Source organism: Mchenga conophoros, linkage group LG5, assembly GCF_057382185.1.
Source record: "Mchenga conophoros isolate Kocher_MC1m ecotype Shallow Benthic linkage group LG5, M_conophoros_male_GT1.1, whole genome shotgun sequence".
Classification (NCBI taxonomy): Eukaryota; Metazoa; Chordata; class Actinopteri; order Cichliformes; family Cichlidae; genus Mchenga; species Mchenga conophoros.
In genome coordinates this window covers 35140071-35154506 of record NC_140530.1, presented here as the reverse complement: position 1 = coordinate 35154506, position 14436 = coordinate 35140071, and the positions used below count along the sequence as shown (strand labels likewise).

At 40.0% G+C, this 14436-nt stretch overlaps 1 protein-coding gene across 1 annotated transcript; it reads left to right on the top strand.

The window, feature by feature from the left end:
* The first annotated feature begins 3933 nt into the window (after positions 1–3933).
* LOC146574984 (protein Wnt-2b-A-like) lies at positions 3934–14436 on the top strand. The gene is made up of 6 exons (XM_085275105.1): positions 3934–4261; positions 4355–4574; positions 7428–7648; positions 8468–8745; positions 9529–9793; positions 12215–14436. The coding sequence occupies exons 1-6, from the start codon at positions 4243–4245 to the stop codon at positions 12442–12444; spliced, it is 1233 nt and encodes a 410-aa protein (XP_085131231.1). The 5' UTR covers positions 3934–4242; the 3' UTR covers positions 12445–14436.

Here is a 14436-nt window from a genome sequence, read left to right as displayed (position 1 = left end):
GACTGAAAAATTGTTATTTCTCTACATGCATTAGAAATGACAGAAACCTCTGCGTGAAGGCCTTACATGCAAAATTTATCAAGTAAGTTCTGTGCTGACAATGAGAGTGAATCCATTAACATAAGATATTAGGTTAGTGTATTATTTGCTTCTTTTTAAAAAAAATTTAGTCAGAGCAAGAAGCACCCATATCTTATGGAAATATATCTTAGATTGAAGGAAGGGTGTACTAAGAAGAGGATTTTTATATTTTGCTTTTGTTCCATTTCAAAAATGAATATGAGATCTTTGAATTAACTCAGCTGGTTGGTTTTTGTGCTCCTTGTTAAGAGAGTCAGTTAAGAGCGAGAAGCTAGATTGTTGCAATGACCTTTTATTAACCTTTTTTTTTATTATAAGTCCACACAAAATACAGAAAGAGGAGAAGCAGCAGACTAATAAATTGACAAGGTGTGCATTCTCTCTGACTCGATCACATTCTTAGTCCGAGTGTCCTAACAGTGAACACTCGCTAACTCGGCTCTTTTGATACACTAAATTACCCTCCTGGTTGCGGGCAAAGCAATGGGCGGTTAACAGGACAGGTCACCTCTCTTTTTTTTCAGTTCACCTAATTAACATTCCAGTGTAGGACAGCATAGCTGTACTCCACTTCTAACACAGACATGCACAGACACAGCAAAGCCCCATCCTTCTCCGCCTCCATAAACACGGGCTCAGGTTGATGAGCTGTGAGGGGTCACAGCTCATCAGCAGTCCGGGAAGCCATGCTGGCTGCTCACTCTGTCTCATACGCCACTGATGCCTTCAGCAGCAGGGCACAGAGTTCAAGAAATAGTCAGTAATTGAAAACGTTATGTGAGGACCCTGAAAATCTTGGTATTTAGCAAAATAAATATCAGTTACATTGTTTTGTAGTCTAGGTATGATAACTTCTAAAGTGAGTTTTCAGCAAGGTTATGCAGTTTTACCGATGTTAAGCCACAAAGGCAAAATATCAGCCTACCGAACTGATATTCAGGGACCAACTTGGTAGTCAGATTAACTGGGCTAGATACTGCACACTCTGCAAAATATACACTCTATTTCACTATATATAAATAAATGAACTTGAACTTGAAAAAGGATTGCTGCCAGCACATGCCTCTCCCTGGCATGCTTTATTACAATTTCAGACTAGGCATATGGTTGCAGTGTCATGTCGTGTGAATGAGATGATGAAACGGAGGTCAAGGAGGGAGCGCATAACCTGTCAGGAGCTAAACCACAAATTTACAGCCTCCTCATCTTGGAGTCAGACGTGTTCCAAGAAAGCACAGTACAACTGTCTGGCCGTTCATTTTATCGTCTGTATCGACGATGAGTGACAGCATTGGACCCCCCAAAATGTTGTAATCATTACAATCTACACACTCATCTGTGGTTGCAGTGGCCCAGTCACTTTCTCATTCTCCTGTTCCTTTTCTTTTCTTGATCTCATTTTCTCCATCCAAAATTATCCCAGGCCACGACACGAGCTGAGAATAGGAGCTCAAGCCCCCATATTGAGCCCCTTAAAGACCACAGCTGGAGCTGGCTCAAAGCGAGACGGGGGTAGAGGGAGGCCTGGATGATGAATGTTATCGCCACCATCACCTGCTCCCTGTAAAGCAATTTGTTATGGAGTTGTCACTGTAAAATAGCCTGTCCTGTGGTAAAGAAAGACAGGGTTACATGTAATGAGGATCATAGTATGGCCCTAAGGCCAGGTATGACATAACTGAAGGACAAACAGCTGGCCTATGTTTGTCTATGACATAGGACGAGAAGAGAAAATGTGCAGTAATAGACGAGCCAGAGATTTTAAGCCTTCATTACTAAATTATTATTGTAAAGAATGCAATGTTATATCAGTAAAATTTATAATTACATACTTATACAATGATAAATAGTACTTTTAAGAAAAAACTTGGTAAATTCCCAGCTGAAAAACAGTTTGCATTCACATGTAAAACACACTATTACATTTCCTCTCTGTGCTGTGGTATTTTTAGGCAGCAGCATTGTTATTGACCTTTACTTACATCCCTAAATAACACCCTGGATTTGCACTGATTAAAATGACTTCACACACTCATACACATGACATCTTGGTCTGCCTACCTGCTGGATACACAAGACACTGATTTACTCACCTAAGTCGAAGGGATACAAGCCAGAAATGTCCTTGAGGTGGGTCAGATGTTTCCACATTACCCAGCTGATATTGGATCAGGACTGCTGGTATGAGCTGAACTACAAACATGCGCTCCAGAGGAATTACAAAGGGAGTTTCAAATGCTTGTACCAAAAAAGAACATTTTATTCTCCCACTGGGTTGCATGGCACAGAGGAAACTTTAGTAATTTATTAATCATTTTTCAGCAGAAGGGAATTATACTGAGCACTATGCCAAATTTTGGATAAACCGCAGAATACTGCAGGACGTGACAGTTCTAAAAATTGTTCAAGATCGACAATAAATCTACTTTTATTCACGTGGAGCTCAAATTAATAAAGAAGGAAATTTTTATTCTACATGTTCAGTTGTAACTGGAGGGAACTCTTGCAGCATCTGGGCTTTCAGTGTCTAAACGTATACTGGTGCATCTTTCATCCATGTGTACGCCTCTTACATGACCTTTGTTGTAAAAAAAAAAAGGAGACGGGGAGGCAGAAGAGATATTTATCTGTGATTACTAAGAGAAACAAAAAGAATCAAAAATGACAAACATGAGGGAAGCCAAACAGTTCAACAATCAAATGTGTTCCTCTTCACAGGGAAGGCGTAGGTGGCCACAAACACACAGGCCACACGCTTTCAATACAAAGACACTCTAGCACTGGGGTTTTACTCTCCATCACCTTAAGTATTTCCAGGCCTAATTGCTGAGTGGAGTCAACTTTTAGCAGTTTGATTCAGTTTTATTTATACAGCACTAATTCGCAATAACAGTCACTTCAAGGCCCATTATATTGCAACATAGTGACCCTACAATATTAGAGAGAAAACAGCAACAATCAGATGATCCCGACTGAGCAAGCATTTGGATATAGTGGAAAAGACGAACAGAAGAAAACGCAAAATACACACAAACAGCAAAAGCACTGCTTGGGTGGTTCAGATCAGGTTTGGTGTAGATTGCAAGCTTGATGTCTTCTCTTATATGTATATATTATACACATACATGCATACAGTTTATTAAAACATATGCATAGGAGTGGCTTCGTGCAACGTACAGTAAACAAACAAAACAGAAGAATAAGAGCAAAATCTGGACCGGATCAGTATTGTGTAATCATCCTTTGCCTTTTACCTTATGAGTTCATACCTTTGCATGCATCTATTGGATTCTCTATTTGGGGAACTCTCTCCTCTGTTCTATAGATGCTGTTAAAGGTTATATTTACTGTAAAGCCAGATTTGCAAAGAGTTTTGCTGAACGTAATAAACAAACTGGCCACTTAATGACAAGTTTAATTTTGGACTGAAACTTCTGCATGTCAGCGATTGTAAATCTGTTTAAACATGTGTTCCTTTGCCAGGGACCACACAACCTAAAATCTTAAAAAAGATGAGACCAGTTACATTAGAGGAGCAGATGCAATGAGCCCTGGGAAGGATTATGTATTTCTGATCATGTGTAAACGCTTACACACTTGCATCATTACTGAGATCTGATTTTTCCAAACTAAACTTTCTCTCATATGACAGAAAGAGAAAACAGAGACAACCTTCTTACCGACCTTTTAATTAAATGAGCTAACGAACTGTGATGCAGGTGTAAATTAAAGAGTGGATTAATTGATTTGCCGGGAGAAGTCAGGCAGAACCTCCTTTCCTTCTGTCTGCAGATCTGCATACCGGTCTCTGTAATTTTTTGACAAAGGGCATTGGTGTGGTGAGAAGGGAGGGAGGGGAGGCGCAGACAGCTGACGCACTGAAGAGGAAAGCGCAGCGTTTCGGTGCGCATCTTCATTATCGGCAAGTGGGATGAAAGGTGAGCAGCGCCTGTCCCATCCACGCAGACACTTTTCCTATGTCAGGATCTGATTCGAGTGGCTTTTATCAGTTACGAAACTGATCATCGGCATTGGATTTTATAGTTTGCAACTTCTCACAGATTTAGTGAAGCCAGATTCGGAGCGCAACAGCTGAGGAGAAGACGTGAATCTACGCAAGATTGTCTGAAACGAAGGACTCATCCCGCTCACTTAAGTGCAATGTCCAAAGCTTATGGATGTAATGCTAGAAAATCAAGGCTGCATTATGACAGCGAATAACTGAGGGGTCTCAAAAGCACTTTTCCTCTTTCCTAACTTTTATTTCCACCAGATGATGGAGGACGCGCAGGCGTCAAGGACTTTCACGCCTTATTGCACAGCCAATACATGAAAAGAAGAAACATGATGACATCTACGGGCTTGTCGGAGAAAGCAATGAGGATCAGAAATGGGGCAGGAAACCACCATCACTCCAAACCCATCTCTAAAATATACTTCATCTTTATTTTGCTCCTGCTCATATTCACACCGATAGTGGATTCATCGTGGTGGTAAGTTTCACCACTGAGAGGAATTTGATGGTTCGTCCGATTGGTTGGTGTCACATACCAATCGAATATAAAGTACGACTTACAACAACGACAACAAGGGCAAAATTTCACCCAGAAAATATAGATAACGATTAGTTTTAATTAATTAAGTTTGCAGTTGAAAAAGTTATCTTACAGTGGATTTTATTGTTTAACCCTATGTATCCTTGTCCTTGGAGCTGTTACAGATTTAAAGATGAGAAATCCGTCTGTTTATATGTAATTTACACCTGCTTACTTCTCAGATTTTCTAGTAAAAGATCTACTTTGCTCACATGAACATCCACATCCATAAACGAAAAGAGCAGGCTGTGTATCCAAAGTTCATGAAGATTAATGATGTTGATGTGTGTGTTTGGGTGTGTGTGTATGGGGGGAAGGGGGCGTCTCCCCTATCCATCTATTTTGCCCAGAGTACACGGCAGGTGCAGGCGTTGGTGCATGAATAAATGCCCCTTGATGATTTCTCTTGAGGTTTTCAAGACCTAAAACATGCTGGAGACCCCCCACCCCCAGTCTCTCTCACCTGACATTGTTGTTCTCATATTTCAGGTGACACTTAACAGAAAACCTATTAAATGACTTTACATTTAACTAGCCAAGGGAAACCCCCCATTTTAAGATCTTACCCTACACTTCATAACAGTTAAGATCTAATTTATGAATTTATTTAAAGCTAAAACGCACCCATTGTAAATAATGCTATGTCTGGTAATTTCCCAAGAGAGCCGAAAGCACATATCATCCAATTTGCTCTTGAGTTTCCCTTTCAGGCAAATTCAGAGTAAACTGTGAATAAATCGTTGAGAAATTCCAAAGAAAAACGTAATTGATTCCTGCTTTTTTTTAAAAATCTTCCTTTGAATTGTTTAGGCCTATTTTTAACTATTGTAATAATTTATATAAGCACTGTGCGCCTTGCTGCACTTCTCTCTTCTTCTGTGTGTGTCCTCTTGGAGAGTCAGGGGTCCTTTGGCACAGCTGGTTTGTACAACACACAGTAAACGCAAGCAGTGCTTCTGTTCAGCTATACTGCTCAGGCAGATAGTTGCATCTAGAATGGGACTGGGACAGCCATAAGAGGAGTGGAAACTACCTGCTATATCTGTTTCTGTCTCAGTGGCCAGGCAACACAAATGCGGCTGCGATTAGGGACTATAATGATATCCGGATGGAGAATAGAGTGTGTAGGCTTATAGATGGACTGGGGGGGGGGGGGGGTGGTGCTCATTTGTACTGTAGATGACGGCCATGTCCTGTTGATAAGAGAACCCCCAGAGTCACAATGCAATCAGCATGTGATCACCCTTCTTAAGAGTTGTTACAAAGTTGGGGATTATTTGAAGAAAGCAGGAAGCAAATGCATTTCACTGAACGAGAGGAATGTAATAATCTCTTCAACATCCTGAATATCTGAGTCTTAAGAAGACAATGGGGATGAATGTGAAGAAAAGTAGGAACAGTATCAATAATTTAGATTCATCGAAAAACATTTTACACGGGGAGAAAAGTAGTAATAGTAAAGTTAACTGGCACAGAAGACAGAAAAAGAAAAACAGTTTGTCCTCTCTTTGTCTGAAGGCAATACAATCCACTTAGCAGCTTTACTATAGCTTACTTGATGTTTAATGTTCCATAAAACAAACCAAAGAACTGCTTTTGTCCTGGGGCAGTCTCGTGGTTTGCTTAGATACAACTTTGCAAAACTAAGACATGCTGCCTTGTCTTTTTAGAGAAGAGCCTTTCTCCTGGCAACTTTTCCAAACAAGCCATAATTTACTTGCTTTATTATTATTTATTTATCTGTAATTTCTTTGAGTATTGCACATGACATTGTGTTAACACAAACCTGAATGCTTCAGACCACACCTGCTAGGAGCACCTGGCTGTTTAATCTTTTAAATTTGTCAGTTTGTTAAATTTATGCTGGTAATTGTTTTCTTTTCTTTTTTATCTATTTCTTTTGCTAGTTTAAAATTCTCCATTAGTGGGAGAGCCTTTCCTATTTTTACACTAGCCACATTTGGGAATATTAAAACATTTTTTTTTAAATATATAATGAATATTTTCTACCATACTGCTGTACCTCACTGAATGGCAACTGAATTAAATGTTGCTCAGGGGTTGCTCCTAGACTGCAGGCTGCACTTGAGAACCCTGTGATTACAAAGAAGGAGCACTGAGTACAGATGTCTGATAGTTAAAGGGCTTTTTTTTAACATGAAAGCAGCAGTGATCAGTAGCAGGCTCCTTTGAGTCCATAGAATTTAATGAGCTCTTAAATGTTGGTTACCCATAATATAACCCAAAGATTTTTTGGGGGACCCTCTATATCTGGTAAACACTGGAATCTTCTTCACTCAGAGTTCCCAATTTCCCAATTTTTTACACATTTGATTAGAAATGTGAATTGTTTGAAGATGTAGTCAGACCAGATTTCACGCTGACAGCTTACATGTGTTGGCATTTAAAACAAGTGGCACACCAAAGGCCATGTAGGGTGGGCTTCACCCCATTACCCTAAATGCAGCAAACATACGTCTCTGTTATTTGTACTATTTCCACTATTTGTATATTTCTTGAAAATCAGATTGGACCTTAACCTCTTGCAAATCAGCTAGCTCAGCTAGCTACACAATTTTTTCTGTTTTTGTCTCGATGAAAACAGGAAGGCAAATTTGAAAGTAAACTCACTGGAAAAAGAAATCCTGGCACACAGTCTAGTGACAGCTGCAGGTGCACTACCACAGAGTGCGCTTTCAGTGGAATTGTCCTTGAATTTACCAACACTGTGTTCGATGGATCTGTGCGCAGGTACATCGGAGCTCTGGGTGCGCGGGTGATATGCGACAACATTCCCGGTCTTGTGAACAAGCAACGGCAGCTCTGCCAGCGGCACCCAGACCTGATGCAGTCCATCAGCGAGGGAGCCAAAGAGTGGATCAAAGAGTGCCAACATCAGTTCAGACACCACCGCTGGAACTGCAGCACGCTGGACCGGGACCACACTGTTTTTGGCAGGGTGATGCTCCGAAGTGAGTCTGAACATACATGGCTAAGGCTTCTATCTGTGTGGTTCTTTGTGCGTGACAGTGGTTGTTTATATCAGTGACACTCAAGTTAATCATCCTCATAAATGTCTCCTCTGTTATCAGATAAGCAGGGAATTAATAGGTGTCTTATTAAATCAACTTTACCCCGGAATGCAAACAGAAAGAGAAATTGTTGTGGGTTTTTTACCTTCTCAGGAATGAAGGAACATTGGGAAAGTGGATGTTCTCTGAAAACAAGTAGCAGATTGAGAGATCCACACTGGTGATGTATAAACAGTAATAGGAGATGTAAATATTTGGGTAGATGTTTCTGGCAGCCAGACAAAGCTTTACTCCCTGACATCTCGCCTGTGTTCTGCTTCATTGCGTGAGCAGGAATGAGAACAGGAGGAGGGTGGGACAGCCAGACCAAATAACCTCCAAAATCTCCTCTCATCTAAAATGAAAACACTGCTCAATGACTTAGAAAGCTGCCATCTGTGCAAATTAATAGGTGAAAGGAGAGTCGGCTGGTCTAATGTTATAGCTGACATGCTGCTACCACTGTCTGGACCATCCACCATAGATGGACTGATCTTGGTATGCCTACCTTGTAGAATTTGCAGAGAGATGACTGCTTTACTCACCAATAACACATGGCTCTGGGCACTAGAAGAACAGCTGAGAAAAACAAGTGCTATGACAACTTTTGAATAATGTCACATGTCAGATATAGGCAACATTAGGTCTCTCTTTACCAACAGTCGTAAGTTACTTCTTTAAATGATTGCAATTGCAACGCTCCCTTCCCCGTCTATCCAGGCAGCAGAGAGGCAGCATTTGTGTACGCCATCTCTTCAGCAGGAGTGGTCTACGCCATTACCAGGGCCTGCAGTCAGGGGGAAATGAAGATCTGCACCTGTGACAGTCAAAAACGAGGGCAAGACAGTGACGACAAAGGCAATTTTGACTGGGGCGGATGCAGCGACAACATCAACTATGGCATAAAATTTGCCAAAGCTTTCGTCGACGCCCGTGAGAGGATGGTGAAAGATGCTCGAGCCCTGATGAATCTGCACAACAACCGATGCGGTCGGATGGTCAGTGGAAACGTTTTTTATATTAATGTTTAAGCTTTATCTCTTAATGGAATTGTAAATTTAGACATATTTAGGAAGTAACAATGAAAACAACAGGCTTTTCAGGAACATTTTCAGGGGACGCTTTTATTGTTGTTTTTGTTAAACGTAACATTGACCTACAAATTTATTCAAACATAAAAAGGCACCCAACTCAAGCGATGAACCCTTTTTGTGTCTGCACACAAGAGATAGCTTAACAAAGACCCAATGAAGAAAAAAAAAAAGTAGAAATAAAAACCAAAAAAAGACGTGTCACAAAACCTGAGAGATACACATGGCCCTTCAACTCATCCGTCTTCTGTGAGTCATAGATTGGTCTCTCCAAGCTTAAAGTTGGTCATAATAAACATCGACTCTTAAAATCATTAGAAATTCTTTTTTGCCTAAAGATGTCTTCAACTACTAGGCTAGTTGACTTACTTGACTAGGAAGTAAATCTCTTAAGACTAAGAATCTGTTTATTGAGAATATTCCGCATTATCCCAGCATCTATTGATGATCCAGCATAATGCATATTAATATGATAACTGCATATGAGGGTCCCATAGCATTAAATTCTGCACTGTTCAAGTTATTGACATGGCTTTTTCAGTAAAGACGTCTCTGAAGGATAATGACGTAAAAGCTGTTACATTAAGAATATTTAGCTAACCGTTATGCTAGGAGAGCTTATTACACCTACATCTTCTCTTGTACAACATTGTTGGCTTGACACTGTGTCACCTTTGATCTCTGCTCCAGGCAGTGAAGCGCTTTATGAAGCTGGAGTGCAAGTGTCACGGGGTCAGTGGTTCCTGTTCTCTCAGAACCTGTTGGCTGGCTATGTCTGACTTCAGGCGAACTGGAGACTATCTTCGCAAGAAGTACAACACAGCCGTCGAGGTAACCATGAACCAAGATGGGACAGGATTTATTGTGGCTGACAAGGACTTTAAGGGAAGCACCAAGAATGAGTTAGTCTTTGTTGAGAACTCTCCAGATTACTGTCTCATGGACCGTGCAGCAGGTGAGACACACAAATAAGCTACAAAAATAAAACCCCTTGCTTTATATTGTGTACATCCACAGTCCTCAGTCAGAACAGCTTTGACTAGTTGAGGGATGGACAAGAGATCTCTGAGGGTGTTCATTGGTATTTGGCACCAGCATGTTGGCAGCAGATCATTTGGGTCCTGCAATTGCAGCAGGTGGGGGTTTCCGTGGATCTACTCTTCCCAGCATATTCAACAAATGTTCGATTACACTGTGGTGTCTGGAGGCCTGGTCAACACCCTGAGCTTTTTTCCAACACCAGCAGCTTTTGTAGTGTAGTGGGAAACACTGTCCTGCTGAAGGAGGCCACTGTCTTTGGGAAAACAACGTTTAGGCAGGTGATATGTGCCACTAGTGAGACTAGTGAAGTTTAAAAGAAGGGTTTTTATTATTATTATTGGCCAATGCTGATAATTCTTAAATAACTTGCTTGTGCTAACCTGCTAATTCTGTTTTTAACATGTCAAACTTTAGTAAAGTTCCACTGTTACACAAGAGTAATATTATTATGACAATCATTTATTATTACAGTAAAGAAATTGCCTTAAGGAGGGTCCTTTTAACTTCTGAGGAGTAGCATATTGATATGTTGTGTTTGTGGAAAACATCAGCAACTCACATTCTGAGATTCAGTGAAGTCCTTTTGAAGTTGTGCTTAAACAGTTTAATCATTTTTGTGTAAAATACTGTTATTATTATTTAATTTAAAATCATGAGTATGTTGTTATGGGATGGGGCAAATAGGACCGACTGCTTAACAAAATCTATGAGAATCAGAGACTCATTGACTGCAGGCTTGCATTCCTTCACAGCTTAAAGTTCAGTGATTTGACCTTTAACATCTCCTTTAATACCTAATGTTTGCTTTGCCTTGTTAGGCTCATCTCTTTCCTAAAGTCCAGCTCCTTCAGTAGAGCGTGAAGAACTTTGCTAACTCACTGTTAATATGTTAGGGACGATGGCATGTGCAGGGGACACGTTGGTTCTAACTTAACAGATTCTGTCACTCCTACCTGCGGTTAGCTTGGCCGCACTTTGACAACTGAGATGCAATGAAGGTGTGTTTGCTCAAAGGAAAAGCTGCCTTTCCTTGTTAAAAGGTGATCTTAAAAAGTAGCCGATGACCCTCCTCACCACTAATCTTCATTGTATAGGAATTCACAGCCTAAGGATACATGCAGGCTTATTTTTCAAATCTTTCCTTTGGTCAGCATTAAGCTCCACTCCCTAGAGCCTGAGGGGAAGATCTCCTCTTATCCTTTGTTCTCTAGACTTCTGGGATGCTTTGTTAATGGACCTGGCACCTGATCTTAGGCTTGGATTTTACACCTGAGTACATGAACACAATTGCATTTAGGTCTGAGACTATTCTGTTGGGAAGCTTATAGCCTGCTGAAGAGTGAGGGAAAGTGATATTTTGCTTTGGCAAAACAGTTTCAGTTTTCAGCATCAACATGAACATTGCCAATAATAACTTCTGCCAGCTTTCACTCCTGGGCATCCACGTAATCATGGAAAATTTTCAAAATGCTATTAAGCTGAGTTGGATGGCACAGTGCAGTGGATCTGTGTCTACCCCAGCTTCCTTCTGAGCACTGAGACATGCCTCTTAGGTTAAATTGGGATTCTAAATGGGTTTTAGGTGTGAACGCACAGGAGATAAAACACTTAGGTATATTGAAAAAAGTGCTCTATGGATACATGCGAAAAGGTGAATGTAGCTTATGGTGGAAAGACATTTGAGCGGTCAGTCAGACTATTTATTTGTGGTATAAATCGTTCAGTTCCCCAAGGGAATGCATAGACAGGAAACCCAGTATAGTTACTGGATGTGCACAATTAAAGTTCTATATTATGCCTACTTTAAAATAAGAAGCAACTTCTAATCAAGGAGCTGTACTTATCAGTGATTTAATAATGAAAGCACACAGAGGTATCACCCCTCTCTGTAGCTCTACAGGACACATCTTTGTTTCATGTTGATCAGCATCATTTCTGTCAGCAGCAGGTATTTCTGTTCCCTTAAATCTAATTGAATCTGCTGCATATTATCAGTCCAAATCAATTGTTTTTTCTAAAACAAAAAATAAAAGAGTCCCTGACCTTTAAAACTTTAACATATTACAGAAGTGTCATGAAATCCACTGCTTGTGTTAAGTTAAATTTTATATTAGCTGTTTAATATATGTAAACAAAAGTATCATACGTATAACAAACATTTGATTTCTTTCATCCTAACCTGTATTTCTTATAGTGATAACTATTTATTTTAATAGTCTGGCAGGGCATGCACAGATGGCTGTCTTCTAATAAACTAACCCTTTTCCTGTCAGTTGCAGTACCAATATTCTTTGTATGCCAAAACAACATCTCTGGTCCTTTATTCTCATTATAGGCTCCTTGGGCACAGCAGGCAGAGTGTGCAACAAGTCCTCAAGAGGCATAGATGGCTGTGAAGTCATGTGCTGTGGGCGTGGCTACGACACCATGCGAGTCAAACGTGTCACTAAGTGTGAGTGCAAGTTCAAGTGGTGCTGCGCTGTGGAGTGCAAAGACTGTGAAAACGTAGTGGACGTTCACACCTGCAAACCCCACAAGCGACCCGACTGGCTGGACGTAACCTAGGAAGGAGAGCGGACAAATCAAACGTGCACCTGACTCATTAGCCTGTGCACTAATGACTCCATTCTAGTTGGGATCTTTTAACTATAATACCTCTGGCTTTTGATGCTTTTATACTTCACAAACATTTGTTAGGTGATAGTAAACTGGAAATTAGAACCAGTTACTGATCATGTGCTGCTTTAAAAAGTGTTTTAAAAAATAATGTGCGGAGCGTTTTTGAATCAGACTTTGAAACTTTGATGCAAAATGGCTTAATATTATATTCTGTTGTAAATGTACCCTTGGTTGAGGCAGATATATGAGCTACTGCCTGCTTCTTGTTTTATAGTATGTAAAAACTGTGTGCACATAAGAGATGAAAGAGATAATCACAGTAGTACTTTGTCTGCCGATCGCTCCTTCAAGGTTGCCTTGTACACCTCTGGACTGATTCCCATTCTATTAGAACACTCCCTTTTAGTGCACTCACACTCCACAGTGGCAAAACAGTGACCTTTAAATTTTTTACTTAATTTTATGAAAAAAGATCCAAGTTGTTTAGAACCAAATCTAATGGGTAGGGTGAGTGGTCCAGATGTTACAGCAGACCTCTGCACATGATTACTTGGAAACTGGTGTTAGCCTGTGGTTTTTGCTTTTCCAAAACTTCCAAAACTTTTTTGATCCCACCGTGCACCCGAAACCACTGCTGCTAATTTGTGCAGCTATCACACTAAATAAATATAGCGCTTTCCAAGAGGTCTTTCTTAATTAAAGCCAGGTAATCACATTGTAAGGTCAAAGGAGCCACAAACAGAAGAGCAAGCAAAGACTTATCATTTACAGTGACAGCTCACTTTGTATACAAGGATTGTGGACACACCAACACATCAAAATAGCCTCACAAATTTTGGTCTGTTGTTTGAAAGATACTTGTACAGTATGCTAATATTTGACTGTAACAGATCTAACAAATCATTCAGCTTCATGGAAAAAAATTGTAATTTCTACCTCCGGTTCTTTGTTTTTGCTTCCATTACTACTGTGAACTTTAAACAAATTCCATAGGCCATGCTAATGCAGACAAGTGCACAGTAAAAAGAGAAATACAAAGCTTCTTTATTTTGGACGTAGTGACCCTCCAAAATTGTAAATTGCAGTGTCATACAACTGCATTATAATGAATACAAACTATTAAACCGGCCTTCCTGATATGTCACTGGAGCTGCAAATATTTTCAAAACTCAATATTAGTTTCCAGACTGATTTATCTTAAATAGAGCTTTTGTTTAACATTTGCCTTATCCTTATTACAAAGGCCAAAACAGCATATTTGTTCAGCCATCATATTGTGACAGAACATATTTATAATGCAATCTTATGCAACTGTGCTTTCAGTTCTTTGTGGACACACTCACTGGCTCTGGCCGGTTTTTAAGAAGTGAATTATTTCATGAAACAAAGCCAAGCCATTGCAAAAAGAGCACTGAAGTAGCTACAGACCTTGCATTTGGCTTTCTAACATCTGGCAGTGCAGCCAGACATAGTGTTAAGCCATTGGAGACACAACCCTCAGAGGAGTTTATAGATCTAAATGAATCTGACAACAAGCTGTGAAATGCTAAGAGTCAACAAATTGTTTCAACTCCACGTAATGAGAGGCACAGCCAAAATAAAGTGCTTTGGACAACAGCAAATGACACCAAGTCAAAAGTTAATTGCAAGCAAGAAAAAAAACAGAAAAAAGCCAGTTTTGAATGTAAATGAAGAGTAATTTAGCTGTTTTTGAAAGATAAGAGGAAAACTGTTTCAGATTGTGGGCTCAGGCCTGGACCTGTGCTGTTCTGTTCATACTTTTAATTCCCAAGTTCTTTATAAGTTTTAACATGCTATATTCAATCCTACATCTGTAACCACAGGAGTTTCACTGATTTGGATTTATGGAGCGCCAGTGTCATAATTATGAGTTCATTTGGTTCTGTTCGGTCTACTATTAAAAGATGTCAACTTCCA